The sequence below is a fragment of the Carassius auratus genome, chromosome 49 (assembly GCF_003368295.1).
Source record: "Carassius auratus strain Wakin chromosome 49, ASM336829v1, whole genome shotgun sequence".
Lineage (NCBI taxonomy): Eukaryota > Metazoa > Chordata > Actinopteri > Cypriniformes > Cyprinidae > Carassius > Carassius auratus.
Window position 1 is genome coordinate 1,643,233 of NC_039291.1, and position 17,431 is coordinate 1,660,663.

The 17,431-nt window shown below is 40.8% G+C and overlaps 1 protein-coding gene across 6 annotated transcripts in view; it reads left to right on the plus strand.

Annotated features, from left to right (window-relative positions):
* Positions 1–15,621, plus strand: part of LOC113066016 (protein AF-10-like) — a 46,690-nt gene extending 31,069 nt beyond the window's left edge. For 2 of the 6 annotated variants that reach the window (XM_026237573.1, XM_026237578.1), the window contains 11 exons: positions 905–1,077; positions 4,969–5,083; positions 7,178–7,250; positions 8,611–8,783; positions 10,262–10,453; positions 10,722–10,795; positions 11,118–11,449; positions 12,401–12,424; positions 13,244–13,334; positions 13,648–13,866; positions 13,954–15,621. In XM_026237573.1, the coding sequence (XP_026093358.1) occupies positions 905–1,077; positions 4,969–5,083; positions 7,178–7,250; positions 8,611–8,783; positions 10,262–10,453; positions 10,722–10,795; positions 11,118–11,449; positions 12,401–12,424; positions 13,244–13,334; positions 13,648–13,866; positions 13,954–14,001 (1,514 nt within the window). In that variant the 3' untranslated portion in view covers positions 14,002–15,621. The remainder of the gene's footprint in view (positions 1–904; positions 1,078–4,968; positions 5,084–7,177; positions 7,251–8,610; positions 8,784–10,261; positions 10,454–10,721; positions 10,796–11,117; positions 11,450–12,400; positions 12,425–13,243; positions 13,335–13,647; positions 13,867–13,953) is intronic. The other 4 variants (XM_026237576.1, XM_026237577.1, XM_026237574.1 and 1 more) reach the window with 3 other exon arrangements.
* Positions 15,622–17,431: the final 1,810 nt, after the last annotated feature.

Below are 17,431 nucleotides of genomic sequence, written 5' to 3' on the forward strand. Positions count from 1 at the left end.
GTTATGATGGACTTTAAATTTTTCAGGATGAATATAGCCTGTGGGAAAAACTGTTCTTATGCCTGGCTGTTCTGGTGGTCAGTGCTCTGTAGCGCTGACCAGAAGGCAATAGTTCGGAGAGAGAGTAGGCTCTCAGCCCTTTTCCTCACTCTGGAGCTGTAAAGGCCTTGGAGGTTGGGCAGAGGGGCATCAGTAATCCTCTCAGCAGTCCAGACTATCCAGGGTAGTCTCTTGATGTCTAATTTGGTTTCTGAACCAAACCAGACAACTATAGATAAACACTGGACAGACTCAAAGATAGCCTAGTAGAACTGTTTCGGCAGCTCCTAAACCAGGTTTAATTTACTCAGTTGGCGAAAGAAGTATAACCTCGCCTGGGCCTTTTTTAGCAATGAAGTCTATGTGAGTGCCCAGGAACCTGAATGACTCCACTGCGGTCACAGTGCTCTTCATGGTGAGTGAGGGGAGTCCACTCTTTTGCAGTGCATTCGTTTTTATACAGGGAGAAGAGCAGTGGGGAGAGAACATATCCCTGAGGGGCACCAGTGCTGGTCATGAAAGTCCTAGATGTGAGTTTGCCCAGCCTCACTAGCTGCTGCCTGTCTGTCAGGAAACTGGTGACCCACTGACATATGTTAGGTGGGCACGGAGAGCTGGGTCAGTTTGTCTGAGATAAGGTCGGGCATGATGGTATTGAAATCCTTGCGTAATTCCCGTAATTGCATAATTAATTATTTGTTTAACATCCCCGAAGTTGCTTTGCCAGATTTCCTGCTGATAAACAAGACAATGTTATTTTTGACTATGTGAAAACCAAAAGAGAATGTTTGGCCAATGGGTCAATTATCAGTGAAAATTTGCTGTTTCACTTTAATCATTTGCTGTAATTGCTGTCTTTCTGCAGGTTCGTACCCCAGCAGTAGTGATGTAGCCTGCCCATTGCCCGGTGCGGTGTTTGGAGGGTCTCTGTCCGGATCCAACTCCGAGTTACCTGCTCATCAGTCAGTTGTCACTTCCATGCCCACTCTCACCTCGCTGCCTCCAACCGCCCCGTTCACCAGCACCTCATCCACACATGTAAGTGTTTAATGGACCTTATTACATATTCATGCTCAGTGCTCACTCTGTATATGTTTGTTCAATTATTTCAATGCAGATTTGTTTTTGGTGAAATGGGCAAATTAATATAAGAAAGATTACAATTATCACAAGCCTTAAAATGTGACTCCAGGCTAAAATAAATTTTATTTAAGGTGCTTTTATTTCGATTCAAATTTAAAACTGTTTAAATATATTTAGTTTTCTTGAGCGCCAACATATTAGAATGATTTCTGAATTATCAAGTGTCAATGAAGGCTGAATGAATGCTGAATGATGGCTGAATGATGGCTGCTGATAATTCAGCTTTGCCATCATAGGAATAAATTATTTGATATTGTAATAATATTTGAAAATATTAGGTTTTTTGTTTGTTTGTTTTTTAATAAATGTAGTCTTGGTGAGAATAAAATATTTTTTTCAAAAGAATGTATAATCTTACTAACACCACATGTTTGAATAGTCGTGTATATGCAAAAAGTCCATAACTAGATTTAAAAAAAAAAAATCAACATCTGCGAACAAATATTGTACTGCTTATCACACAGAGCTTTCAGCACACACATATTCTTTATACATCATCTCTTACAAAATTAACCCATTAAATAGAATTATACTTATCTTCTTTGTACCGGTGCTAATTTGCTCCAGTTTTATCAAGATAAATGCTGTTTGAGCATGTTCATGGCACAAATAGTAACTCCAAAAAGGCTCAGATGTAAATGTTGGGTGCAGCTATTTATATATTAAGTAACTCCTATTTTTCTTTGTGAAGGATTTTTTCTTTCTACAGAACAAATGAGTTTGGTTCGCAAGTGCCAGAGTTTGTGATAGATAATGCAATATTTATATAATCGCAGCAGGATGTTAACAGTATGAGGAAGGCTATCTTTACAATACGATGGTGTCGATGTTTAAATAATTTAAAATGAGAATGTAAGTGTGCTCACCCCATTTCTGTTTGTAAGAATAAATTTGATTAGATTTCATATCGCAATATATATTGAATAAAAATAAAATATAGCAATGTCATTTTTTCCCAATATTGTGCAGCCCTACTTTATAGCATTGTGGTACCATCTATGATACATAACATTTCAGTGTGACAAGTAAAGTGTGTCACTTCAGATCTCATTTTTCAGCTCTTGTATGACAATTAGGGTATTTCTGACTTCTTATGTATATGGTCTTATCGAATAAACGCCATGTTTCGATTCTGTTTGTTAATACACTTTTTTGATTTCACTAGTCTGAGCAGTATGTGTGGTCAAATAAACAGACATGACATTATTGTGAGATAAATGGCATAACTTTCACACGATAACACTAACATTTCTTATCAATGTCGAAACGTTTTTTGCTTTTTAGTTTACACTGTGATACATGTCCCTGGATTATTTGATGAATAGAAAGTTTGGAAGAACAGTGCTTTTAAAAGCGAATGGATATAGTGAATAAATGTATAAGTTTATAAAGAATTATGTATAAATACCTTCATAAATCAGTGACTTAAGAATCCTTCCCGCACATGGATGAACTACTGCATGTGTTCAGATGACAGTAATAAAGTCAAGTCATTCTTACAGGCTTCCAGCGCAGCTCCAAATGAGCTCTTTGGAAGCGCACTAGAGACGGAGTACCATCGCTGCCGCTCTCCTGAGCATCTTTGTCTTGACTTGCGCTGCTGTAGCAACCCGTAGTTTCCAGGCAACAGGGCTTTGTTTGTGCAGATCTGCCCTCTCTGCAGGCAGGGTGGCCTTACATTAGGAGATGAAGTAGACCCACTGATGGCCTTAATGCTGCAGGGCTCCCAGCAGACCAGCCCCTCCTAACACACGACTGCAAATATCCCCATCAGTCCTAAGCTTTATGGCATAGGAGACACAATACAATGAGCTTTTTTTCTTCACTAGGTTATAGTCAGAAGATCAGTAAACTGTGATGCATTTAAAACTTTATCAGGTCATGAATGGAATTCTTTTATTTTTATTTTTATGCATAACATCATGTTTTGTTGAATATAATTTATCAAACACTCATCTTTTATTCTGTCAGCATGAGCATCCCTGAGATATTTATTTCCTTCCTCACTATCCCTAACTCTCCATTTGTGGATTGGTTGGATGAAAAAAATGTAGTGTTTTCAAACAGTGCAGCAGTGACCTTCGACCCCAGCGCACACCCCCTAGGCCAACCTCTGTCCCAGTCTTCGTTAACCTCCAAAATGGTGCTGAGAGCCCTAAGCCTCAAACAATCTGGCTGTCCCTGTTTTCCCTGTGCGGGTGCATTGAGCTGAGCTCGCTGACGGGATGAGGGCTGACAGGCTGGACAGAGAGCTGTGTAGTGGGATGAGGGGTTCTCTTCACACTGGTCATGCTCCCTCCTCTCTCCACACGGACTGAAAGAGGAGTCTGAGGAATGGGGAGGGCCTGAGGGGCCATGAGGGGCCCGGGGAATGTAGGATATCACTTTTTGTTTTTTTGTAGACATAAAATGTAAAGAATTTGAAGACCATTTTTATTGTTATTAAAGACAAGTTGTTTTTTTGTTTTTTGTTTTTTTTAGTAGCTAAGGCAGTTTTAATTCTGTGTCACGTTTAGGATTTAAGTACCTTTTGCTCCATGTTTTAGCACCATAATTGACATTTTTACTTCCTTTATTTCTTAGTATAAGATGCATAAAAGAAGCATGTTTTCAAGGTTGGTTTAAATGTTGGCATTGTATAGCTTATTATTATAGTCTATTCAGTGGTCATTTGTAGGAGTGATTTCCACTAAATGGGTTTCAGTCCAATAGAGTCAGAAGTCCTTAAGTTACACATAAAGACGTTATTGTACAGTAACCAGAAGAAATCCAATACATTGTAATTTCAGCTAGCATTATTTTCTGTTTGGATCAGGTAAGGCATTGATGTAGATAAAGCGAGCAAAGAAAAATGAAAGAATTTATTGATTTGATGAAAATAAGCACTGTATGACTTTTTTTTGTTATTTTTTTAAAGGACCAAGGCTATCTTTATTTGATGGGGGGAAAATAGTAATATTGTGCAATTTAGTTTTTTAATTTTGGATTTTAATGTATTTTCAGCAGTCATTATTTGAGACTTTAGTGTCACACGATCTTGCAGAAATCATTTTAATATGCTGATTTGGTGGTCGAGAGACATTTACTGTTATTACCTGTTTTGAACCGTTATGTTGCTTAATTGAGTTGTGGAAGATGTGAAACATTTTTTTTAGGATTTTTGGTGAATTGACATTTGTTTAAAATAGAAATCGTTTGTAATAAATAAATGTCTTTACTTTTACTTTTGAGAAATCTAACGTGTCCTTGCTGAATAAATGGAAGTGTAGTCTGTAAATTGGAATAAATAGGAGTAATCATCTATATTTATATAAAATTTGAATAAAACCTCTTCAATTTTCCCAACAGTTCCCTGCTATTAACAACATTATTCCACTGCAAAAGTGCTATTTAAGTGCAAATCTTGTGAACATTTGTGTGGTTTCCACCGTGCACCAAGTTTGTTGTTGCACATATACCGCTACCTCAGAAGCAACACCGAAACCAATCCCACCCATTATTAGGGAAATGGTGTAATTGGATTAAATAATTAGCTCCAGAAGCACATGGTGTGTATGTTGTTCAGGGCTGAGGATCTGCTGTTGCAGGATCAGCCAATTCTCCTGGCTCACAGGAAATACGGCTGACATGGAGTTTTATCATCCAGCTCTTTGGCTCAGTGCTCTTGCACGCATTCATATGCACACATGCAGAGACACATACTTGCACTCAATCAGCATTTGGAATTTGATAGTGTTCCATAGTCTAACTCTTTTCTTTTTTTTTTTTTTTTTGTTTCTTCCTTAGTCAAACTCTGTCCCGGGATCCTTTAACCTGGCGCCAACCCATATGTTCGGAAACAGGCTGAATCCGAATTCCGCCATGGCTGCACTGATCGCCCAGTCTGAGGGCTCCCCAGCAGGTGAGACACACAGATGAGGAACCACACTGATCTTTAGCCGGTACCTCCCATAGGCACAGGATTACCCTCTCAAATCCTTCCCTCCTGCTTCTCCCATTTCTCCTCTTCCTCCTATTCTTTCTCCGCTCTCCTGTGCATATGGAATGTGTGGTCAGCTGAACCCCCCCTCCTGACCTCCTCAGGTCGCAGAGAGAGGGAGAGGCAGAGAACAACTCTCCCCAGGAAAGAAAGCTGAAAGTGTGCATACCTGTTAAATGAAGCGTGCTACCACTCAAACATTTCATTAATCTACACAATGACCGCAGTGATGACACAGAGGGGATTGCCCTGGGTTTAGGAGGCAGGCTTACCTTACACTCAGCCTCTCCCTTCTCCTTCCCTCCATCCCGGACGTCTCAACACTTTCCCCGGACCCTGCCTAAACCCTGGGGGCTCAGTCATGAGCGAATGGGCTTGCAGGACCCTGTCATGGGGGTTGGGGTGGGGGCCAGTTGAAAGCAAGAGAGAGATAGGAAAAAGGGGGAACACAGCCTTTGAGGAATAATGGATCAGTCATGCCCTCCTCCTCAAACAGAGGTCAGGGGGTCATTTGACTAACAATAGGGGGAAGAACACCCGTCCTTAAAGAGACCATCGCTCGAGACTGCAAAGCTTGCATGCTATTAGCATAAGCCCAGTTCTTATCTTGCATTAGTTTAAAGCGCAGCACGTTTAAAATAGGACGCATATTGAGTGGGCTGATAATTTGGCTTGTGTCAACATTTTGATATATATTCGTTCTGAAGTCAGTACGATTTAAAAAAAGGATATAATACTTTCATTCAAAAGAATGTGTTAAATCAAAAGTGATGAAGGCATTTAAAAAAAAAATATTTTCTATTTCTGTTTTCAATATTAAAAATAATCAATTTCCATTGCAGAAATAAATTACATTTTAAAATATATTAAAATAGATTTTAGTTTTTCATTTTCAATAATAATAATTTATAATATTACTGTATTTTTGATCTAATAAATGCAGCATAAGATATTTTTTTGAGTGGTTGAGTGTATACACACACACACACACACACACATGTAAATTTGTGTAAAATGTTTATAGTATATAAATATAAAAAAAGATATTAACCTATTCTAAATGTAAATCTATTATAATATCTAATCTACTTTATTATGTAATGTATAATATAAATTAATGGTAGTAATATACGTGTACTTTTTATTTTTAGTGCATTTTTGAATAAATATTTTATAAACATTCAGCAAATTTGATGTCATTTAATGTCAGGTATCTATCATCTGTGGGCCACTCTGTTGTCTAGATATTGGAATTTCTTTTAATAAAAAAAAAAACGGTAAAAAAATAAAAAAAATAGTATAATATTATCATTGAGGCTGTGACACAAGGCTTGTTTACTTTAGCAGAGCACTTTTTTTTTGTAAAGTGATACCCGATGCTTTCGGGTCCAGTCTGCACTGCAGCCCCGGGGCTGTTCCAGGGTCAGGCAAGAGGTCAGCACTATAATAAGTCAGACCAGACCTTGAGCGGCTCGTTCTGATGTGCCCATACCCCCCCACTGGAGTCCGCCTGTGCTCGAGGTGGTAGTGGGCTGGGAAGTGTTAAAAAGAATAAGATGGGGTGGAAAAGGAAAAGCAGGGGGAAGGATGCTGGGAGGAAGAGAAAAATGGGATTGGCTAGCTGTGACTAGAGGGGGGTGGGGAGAAAAAAAAGAGAGAGAGAGAGAGTAAAGAGGGAGGGGGTTGTGCTTGGCGAGGCGCATATGTGATTCATTACTTTCACTGCCGAAAATGAAAAGCAGTGTCTGGCATGGGGCCTGCAGGCAGGGTGAAGGGAGCCTCCACAGGAAAGAAAGAGCTGGAGGGAGGGAGGGAGAGAGAGAGAGGTGACTCCGTGACACTCTCAGTGGTGTCAGTGTGCAAGCTGAGCCGGCAGAGAGACCACTCTAGATGGATTTCTGTGAGGAAGATCTGATGGCTACCAGGCTCACTTTGGGTCGAGCTGCCTGTCCCTGTCCTCTAACGCCCACATCTTCACGCCGGCTCCTTATCGACTGCTCTCTGTTTACCTTTCAGATCAGGAGCTAGGAGACGGAGCTCTCGGCTTCTCCAGAAGAGGAAACTCACCAAAGACAAACCTCTCCCCTCGGTAAGTCCTATTTACATTCCAGAGCTAGACTTCCCCTCCTCCAGGCTCGCCCTCCCTTCCTCCCCCACAGACCACACTTATTCACTCACTCAGTTTCTCTCCTTCAGAACAGCGTGCATTTTGAGCTCGCAGCTGTTGTCCATATCGCAGTTACAAACCGGCTTTAGAGTTCAACGTGGCAGAGATGTCTTCGAACGCAGAAAGAAACATTGCATTCATTTTCTGTAACCTGAGGTGTAGGCTTTTTTGCGCTGTGATTAAATATAAAATGGATTTATACGGAAGCATATATATATACTGCACAAAAAAGGATATAATATGTTTGGTTGAAAAGGTATGTTGATTTTCTGTTTCATTTAGATCGCTTCTGTTATTTAAGAAGGGGGTTTATTTGGTGTACTTTCATTGCTGCTTTAGTGTATGGATATTAAAATAAACTAAATATTATTTTCAACTTTTCAGATCAGTTTGGTCTTTTTAGTCGTAATGTGAGTTTGAGAAATGCATTTAGCACAATATTGCTATAAACTCTGAGCTTGTTTATTTGTATTACAACCTTTTCATTACTGAAGGTACAAGAAGCCGTTCACACGAATAAAATTTTTGAACTCTGTTGCTTTTCGATTGTTTTTCCATGTCAACGTGCTAGACGGATGTATTTGTCTGCTGATCTCACATCTTGCGTCTTTTGGAGCAGAAGACAGCGTTTTAAAAACATGACGCTGAAGTTAAAAATGTAAACTTAAAAAAACAACGACATGTCTCTAGTCCATGAATCGCATTGGGGAAAGTTCTGCACCATCTTCAGATTAACTGCGAGTATCTGTATGTGCCGTTTCTGTGATCCACACCGGAGCAGCCATGCAGGAGGATATGGCTTCACAGTCCTGTGCTGGAGATTTATTGCCTTGAGGAGCACATCTCAGCCCAGCCGTAATTACCTCAGAGACAGATTCCCACTCACCCGAGAGCCCTGATGTAGAGCCCAGAGCTGGAAGTATTCATAATAACACAGATCGCTGTCTGTCCAAACAAGTGCGTACTGAGATTTATGGTGTCAGAGAGGCAGGCCCAGGCTCTTTCACTCGATCAAGCTGTGAACTCTGTTTGGCTTTACTGAGCAGCGCATCTGCTTCTGAAGGCAGGACGCCAGACCAGGAGTTCAACTGTGTTGTTATTATAGCAGCAGTCTAGTCTATTGAGTGTTTGTAAGCGAAAGCTGATTATTTATAACCTGAATTGTACCACTGTGACCAGATCTGATATGCATTTCCATGTTAAATGCATGATGAGACTATTTGAGCTATGTTTGATAAACTTGTGTATAGATATCTCACTTGTTTTCTGTAAATGGCTTTAGGTTTCCGGTAAGTGGGCTTCATGTCCGGTATGACTCGTCAGGTCCGTTGGTTCCGGGGCTCGGGTCTGGTTCGGATGCATTGCCCCCGGTGGCCACCAGCATCGACCAGCTGCTGGAACGCCAATGGAACGAAGGACAGCAGTTTCTCCTACAACAGGGCTCACAGGGAGATGGTGAGATGATTTTATTTTATTTTTCTCACGTGTATAATGATGCTTGTTGTTTCTGTATACACTATTGAACCTGGACATCTAATCCGCCTTTGGTTTCCTCAAGATTTACAATGTAGATTTCACATAACCATCTCTCTACAATGTACATTACATGTACTCATTTTGAAAATGTGAATTTTGAAGCAGTTAGGTTTAAGTAACTACTTAAGTTTGGATTGTGAGTGAATGCACTTTGTTATGCCACAAAATGTCCAAGTATCGTCAAGTTATATAGATCTTATTTTACTTAAACATTGAAAACCCCCATGGGATAATTTTGGAATGAACACATGGTGATATGAGACTTAGGATTTTCACCTGATAAAAGAGCAAAAAAAGGTAATCAAAATAAATATTTGGTGAACTTGCATTAAACGAAAAGCAGCACCAGATTTAGAGACTAGGATGTCATAGAGACTTGCAGGTTGACTCTTGACCTGGGGCAGTAAATAACCACCCAGAACACCTTAGCAAACCGCAAAACACCATACTAAACCCACCCAGAACAACACGTTTGACTTGCATGCAAAATCAACTAATTCTTATTATAATAATTTCATATTCTAGAAGAGAAGCTTGTAGAGATATCAAAAGGCATTTTAAATTAATTTCACATTAATATGCTATGCTAAAAGCCTTTATTAATTATGGTCATTGAAATTTGGCTTTACTTGTGAAAATTGTTACATTTATGTTTAGTCTAATTTGTCCATTTTAATCTCAGGGTGCGTAGGGATAAACTTGGGACTATTGCTTTTATTGAAAAATGTTTTATATAAACCGAAAATAATTCCTTGCATCATAAACGTAAATTTACAGCATGTCAGTCAAATAATATGCTTGTTAGATGCCTGTAAGTGCATCTGTCTCCATAATGTAAGCAATTAAAGTATTGGTTAATAGCACAGTAATTATGAGCTTCATTACTTATATTTTGTCTGTGTAACTTGTGTAGTTTCATGATCAGCTAAGTAATTCTAGTGTGGAGGTTAGCGTATCTCTCGGTAGCAGAAGGTTGGTTTGTAGTGTCACAGTTGTGTGAATGAGCAGCAGCTGTTTCTGTTGTGATAGAGGCTCTTCTGGCAATGCTGGGGAGTCTGACAAGCGCACGGAGCAGGAAGTGGTAGGACGGCTGTGTTTCTGTTCACCGCTGATATGAGACCAGTTACGCGGTTTTGGTGACAGTGCATCTGGTTCGCATTTCGCTCGGGTTTGCTGGCCACCGATCAGTGCCATGTGATTTTCCAAGAGCGGAGGTCTGGCATTGTCGTTTTTTCTGGAGGTCTTGAACCACACGTGTACCAAACTAGTTTTTGCGCTTGTGGTATTGGGCTCGCTGCTTCTCAAAGACTTCTTCTCGGTGGTTTGTAACCACTTCTGTTATGCTGTCAAAACTTGATGCGTATGTTTTGTGTGTGTGTGTGCGCTATTATGTCCAGTTCTGGGAATGCTGAAGTCCCTGCACCAGCTGCAGGTGGAAAACCGGCGTCTGGAGGAACAAATCCGAACTCTTACTATGAAGAAGGAACGACTGCAGCTCTTGAGTGCTCAGCTCTCCGTGCCTTTCACCCCCGCGAGCACCACGGCCACCACTGCCTCCTCTCCTCTGTACCCCAGCAACACTCATCCAGGTTAGACACGCATGCTATCTTATGCCTCTTGTCTACCCTTAGAGTTTTCACACACTCCATCTGGACCGTTACAGTCTAATCCCACCCCAAACACCCCCCCACCCCGATCCACATATTCACACATACATGCAGACCAGCCCACCTTTCACCCCCCGTACGACCCCTTCCTCTCCCTCTGTTCTGCTCACAGAGGCTCCTCTCCCAGCTCAACTCTAGCTAATCTGGTCTCCGCATTCATGTCAAGTTGCAAAATCTCTCTCTCCTCCAGACATGCTGCACAGCAAGAGCATTCAGCTAGGCAGCAGTGTTTTAACAGAGTCCTCTCAACCCTTGCCCACTCAGGTAACTTCCTCTACCCCTGCTCTGCAGATGCCATCTGCTGGGACTGAGCACATCTTTAGTTGAGTCAAGTGTTATATTATGTATATCTGTACATAGTCGAGTGTGTTGCACTGATGTGATGGTGTAGTATGTAATTACAGATTCATGGGATAATTGGTGGCTGTATGATGTTTAAATGATTCGTAGCATAAGTCTGTTAAAAATTATGCTGATCTATTTGGTTGGACAGGTACAGGAGGCGCCTCTCTCACGTTGACCTCTCTTCTCTTTCTCTCTCTCTCACATGCTCTTGTGCTTTCTCTATTCTTCCTCTTTCCTTCAGGATCCCCTGTCTGGTGGCCATAGTAGCGGAAGTAGCACGTCCTCTCTCTCCACCCCTCCGTCTGCGGCCCACAGTCCCCCCCAGCAGCAGATGAACGGAGTCGGCATGGCCGGGGTGGCTGTCCAGCCTGGCAATGCCAACTCGTCCCTGCCTGCCATAGCCGGGGTGACAGGTCTGATGGGCGCTCTGCAGGGGAACCACCTGGCCATCGTGGGTGCCCTAAACGGAGTCATCCAAACCTCCCCCAGCCTGGCCCAGAATAGCAACCCCCTGCCCCATCCCTCTGCAGCTACCAGCGCATCCCTGCCCATGTCCAACAGTCTCAGTAACAGGTACAAACTGGCACTTGCCGCCTTAGACTTTGCACTGAGAGTCCTTTTTGTTAAATAGTCAGTTTTATTACTTTCGGAGGGAGGGGGAGGTGCTGGTTGAGGATCCATAATTCAGGGTTAAGATACCACAGTCTGGATTAGTAATAAACTGGCAGGTGATGAAGAAATTTGCTCTGTTCATATTTTACTTCAACTATCAACTTTTGTTTACACACCTACACCTATGCCTACTGATAAAGGACACCGTCAAAAGTATTGGCGGCGAAATAGATTATGTTTGACAGGTGCAATATTTGAAAATCGATAATATTTATTTATTTTTTAAATTACATTTATATCTGAATTTATGTCAACCTATAGACTTTCAAATATCAAAATATCATGAATTAATATGTATTTGTGTACAAAATGACATTTTGAAACACATTTTGCTATTATATTTTGCCTGGAAACGCTTCCAACACGCGTGTGTCGCGGTAAAAATAGGCGTCGGTTCTATTTCTAGCATGCACGCGTTTTCCGCGCGGCTCAAGCCGCGCCTGAGACGCGCGTCTCACGCAGGCGGTCTGTAAGCTCTAACCTGTTAACATGGGAGCCGAATTAAAAACCGACACGCCACGCGGCTGAGACGCTTGCGCCACGCATCCAGTGTGTCGTCGGCCTTATGTTTCTTGTTGAAAGCAGTTGTGCTGCTTAAATCTTACTGACATCAAGCTTTTTTATATTTCAGATACTGTTCAAAATAATTATTTTCTTAATTTTATGAAATATATATTGTGGTGTATTTATATATTGCATTTTAATGTAATTAAAAACATTTTTTTCATTTATTATTTTATTTTTATTGAAATATGGACATGTTTGTGAGATTCATCCATATTGCTTGGCATTGTGTGATGCATTCATATTTTCTTCATTTCTTCTGCTTCTCGATCTGTCTTTTGAATGCAGCAGCCTGACCGCTGTGAAAACCAGGTGAGGATCGGCCAGCTTTGCCTTTTTCATTCTCACGTGCTCATTTTCTTGCTATGCCTGTGTGCGCTGCATGTCTGCCTCTAAAACTAAACTGTGTATTTAAGATTGAACCTCTGATGTTTTCAAAGCAAGTTCCAGTTTAAACAGCCTTCTTAGTCAGAACAGGAGGAGAACCCAGTTATTTTATATTGTTGATTTGGCATGATCTTGGATTATTTGGTTCTTTGAAGCTCATCCTGGACTTGGTGTCATTGCAACAGGTCCGTAATCTTAAACCTGCATGGGGGCAGGCTTATTTCATGTAAATAGCATTAGATTGCACTTTTTTAATTGGAACTGACATTTTAAATCTATCCCAGCCATTGCTACTCTATTACGAGTACCCCACTGATCCAGGGACAATAATTTAATTAATTAAAAAATAATATTATAATGTTGTGTAATCTCGAATAGTATAGACACAGCCGGTTTTACACATTGAAAGATTTATTCTTATTCTTAAGATAATGTCAGGCTTTTTATCAGGTGTCCTTTTTGACTATATGATGTCATTAGGTTTCTGTCTTGCCGCCAGCCAATCGCTGCATTGCTGATCGTGGTTTCCAGTATCGAGACACCTGCCCTTTATGGGGAGAGATCAGTTATCATAAGAAGATCTGGCATCTTTCACATCATCTCAGATGTATTAAGCAAGAAATGATTAGAGTCTCTTTACTTTAGCATACAGAGGGGTTTTATTTAACATGGAATAGATTTGTGTGGCCATTTGAAATGCTGAAAATGTAATTTTCTTATGAGGGCTTATGTATGTGTTTGCAGTGCAGCAAGGCTTTTCAGCGACCAGCACAGGCAGATCCTCCTTCATCCGCACCAACTACAGCAGCTTTTCAGCTCTCAGCAGGCTTTACCAGTAAGAGAAGCACTAGCACACATCCATTACACCGCCTTAGAGTCTTGATATAATACATGATTCTAAGAGCTCAAAATAGATGCATGTTTACAAAACACATTATCTTTCGATGATTCAATGCAACACAACTCTCATACATCACAATGGCTTCTTCCTCAGAACTGTTTATTTTCGCTTCCTGGGAGCTTGGGATTGCTATTTTGAGGAAACTCTTGCCACTATTTTGTGCAATATGCATCATACGGTCCGTGGGCAGTCTGTGGGTGTGCCGTCTTCGTCTAGACATCTCATCATACTCTGTTTGTCTGTTTAGGAACAGCAGAAGGCTCTGCTCTATCAGTTAATGCAACAGCAGCATCAACAACAACAGCAGCAGCAGCAGCAGAATGACATCCAGCTACAGCAGCTGCCAATCAACAGCCTTCTGCCTGCCACGCAACCAGCCGTCAACACAAACCCCTTCCTCGCCATGCACAACGACAACAACACTCCTAAAACTGGAGCCGGCACTGCCACCATCAAACAGACAAAAGTATTAATGCATAATATATATTTACATTTTTTATTTGACAAATTTTGAGGATCACCAATTGAAATTGTGCTTGTGTTTTTTATTCAGAGACTGGGAGAGAAGGCGGTGTCTGTGACAGGACAGGAGAAGACCTGATGTAGAAGACAACATTTTGGAGGAGGGCTGTCTTCTGGATCCCTCTCATCTGCCCAGAGGCTTGCAATCTGAGCAGCAAAACCTGAACATTCACCCACCGCACGAAACCAGCACCAGCCTTGATATAAACACACACACACACACGCCAGTTTGATGCCCATCTGGCAAACAACATGCTGCACTGAGTTTAGTAAATCCCTTGCTGTAAACTTACTGGAACCCATGGAGGCCAAAAGACAGGCTCACACACACACACACACACACACACACACACGGTCTCTCTCACCCGGCCAGTGTGTTGAAAATGACACTGGTGCAAGTCGATTTGAGCGGAAAGTGTAGATGAAGGTCTCTGATGGGGACTGTAAGATGGAGATGCTTCTGGAACAGTATCTGCTCACCACTGTTACCTCTCTGTACCCCTTTAACAAGAAAAATGTAACGATAATCTCAATAAAAACCTGTCATATTTGTCCGTCTTTGGATTTAAAGGCGTCAAATATTTCAAAGCTGAAGAGATCAGACATTTGTGCACCACGAAGGCCTTCTCTGCATCCTGATCTTGAGCTTCCCCTGAGGAGGCGTCCCAAAGGTCTCACTGACCCTGCTGCACTCTTTGAAGAGCAACTACCTCTCTCTCAAGCCAGGACACACAGACCAGGCCCTGGACCCAAGTGCCTGGCCCCGATCTCCAACTTCTCAGCAAGGGGCCGCGCGCTGGAGACGCTGCCAGTCTCTCTCTCTCTCTCTCTCTCTCTCTCTCCTTCCTTTTTTATTTTCTCCTCCAGTCAATCCATTTTTTTTCTGAAAAGATTTAATACCGATCTGCGTCGCTCAGGCAATACCAGTTCAGAGAGTCCCAGAGATCTCTGCCTGCACAGTGACTACACTGAAGAAGAAAAAAACTGATTTCAAATGTTTTGTGCTGCATTAATACTTTTTTGAATCCAACTTTCTATTATTCCTTTTTTATTTATTTGCATTTGTTGCATGTTGGGCACCAGGTGATATATTGTAATGCTCAACTCGCAAACATTTTTTATACTACTGTACACAATTCTTACCTTTTTTGAGTCTTGTTAACTTTTTGATGAACATGTCTTGTGTTTGAAGTTCTAAAGAAAAAATCCTACTTGATAATTTTGTGGTCTTGTAAATACACCTGTTTTTCCCTTTATTCTTTTGTTGCTATATAAATCTACAGGTGCATATTGGAGTAAGAATAAGCTGTCAGAATAAATGAGATTTAGTTTAGCACACTTTTACCTCTTTTCTGTTGTAAATACATATTTGTGATTCACTTGGTGTGAAGGACTGTTTCAAATCACTGTCGGTGTGTTCTGATCTTTTCCAACAGGCTTTCCACAAAACTGGTGACTGGATAAAGTGTATTAATTTATTTTTGTATGTGCAGGGACTTTTTGTTTGGTTTTATTGATGTGGTTTTAATGTCCACCTTCTCATGTATCTGTACAGAAATTATGCAAAATCTAAAGTTTGTATTTAAAACATCAGAAGTGAATCCACGAGTCCTGCTTCATATTTAGAAATTCGGAACACTGAGATTGTAGTGTTGCGCTTTTTTTTTTCAGTGAAATTAAAATGTTTATTACAATTCTTGCATCTTGCAGTGCCTTATTTTATTTAAATATATTTTAGCATAGGAATTTTTTCGTTTTTACTTAATTTCCGTATACTTTTGAACCTCTAAATTGTAAAGAAGTGCTAACAAGTTATGCTAGAATTAACTTGGAAACCATTTTTCATTAAAATAATGACTCTATGGTTATACTGACTCAAGACAGGTTTTCCAGTTACAGATCTCTCTGGTTAAAATGAGAAGGCTTTACATTCAGTGCCAGTGAAGTGCTTCTAGATTATACGTTATTAATATTTTCAAATAATATATAGTGATAGTTTAACCAAAAATGTGAATTCTATCACACTCCTATCATTCCAAACCTTTATGCATTTCTATCTTTTGTTGAACACAAAAAGACGGTATTTTGAAGTGTTGATAGCCAATCATTTTTGCCATTAAATTCTGTTGTATTTACAGTGGAAGTCAATACGAGAAGAAACTGATTAGTTACCAACATTCTTTAAAATATCTTCCTTTGTGCTCAACAGAAAGAACAAATGTATTTTTGGCATTCCCATTTGCCCCAAAAGTAAAGAAAAAAAAACATGATAGCATTTCAATGATTTACAAAAAGATGAAGAAAACAAAAATGCAGACTGATATTGATACATTGGTAAGAAGAGAGAAATATGTAAACATCACACAGCGGTGTTAACTAATATTCTGAAATATACATTAAAAAAACAAACATGGAAACACGTCATCAGTCCATAAGCATGAATATCACAGCCCTGATAAAGATGCCAAAGACTAAATCCATATGAAGGTTGCATTGAGATTAAACTAAATATGCCTTGGTGAAATTAAGAACTCTACTTTGTGTCGGACATATCAAGGTCAATGAATCAGCCACACGCATACTTCTTCCATTATGAGCAAGGAAACAGACACTCAAGAACCCCATATTTCTGCGCTCTGTCCTTGTGTTTGCTATTTGGTGAGTGGAACCCATTTCTCAGCATGACCCCGGGGATCTGCCCACTGTCCCTGCCCAGCTCTGAGCGCTCCCGCTGTGGGAACAGCAGGCCCCTCTCTCCCCTCAGCTTCATCAAGCTGTCCACACTACTGACCGGCCTCTGACCCCTGACCCCTCCACCCCAGCCTGATACGCTCGCAGCGGCACGCACACAATGGGGCCGGTGACAGCATTCACACATCTGAAAAATCTTCGCTTTATTTTAATAAGCCTTCTTGGAAATTAGTAAAACGTCACATTCTGTGGGGCGCCGTCGCGTTATTCCCATGATTAAATAAGGAACTCTTTTATGACCTAAATCTGAGTTCTTCAATAAGCCTCTAATAATATTTTTATTCCAGACAGTGATAAATCAAATATTTCGTTATTTAGTCCTTCCCCACACAGTTAGTGATGGCTTTGTGTTAATGCCCGCTCAGAGAGCAGATGGGGTGATAGGAGCCACAGAAGCCCGTGCGTCCCTCGCTCGCTCTCTACCAGGTGCACTGGAGGGGGTGAGCCAGGTTTAAAAAAAAAAAAAACCCACTCAAGATCCTTAGGGACGATTCATTTTCCCCTCTGCTGCCTGTAAGGAATGGATTCAGCTTACAGGTAACTAAAGCTGCTAACTGAGAACTGGAAAGGGAGGTGACTGATTTATAGTCCTTTTCTTTCTCATTCTCTCCAGAACTGTAACCCCCGAATGACCACGTCAAATTGAAATTTAGGAATATTATTAGACCACAATGTGAATGTGTGTTTTGGGCTCCAGCCTGCTAATTAATTATGTCATTAAAGACACCATGTCTTTAAAAATGTGGGGGAGGCGGAGA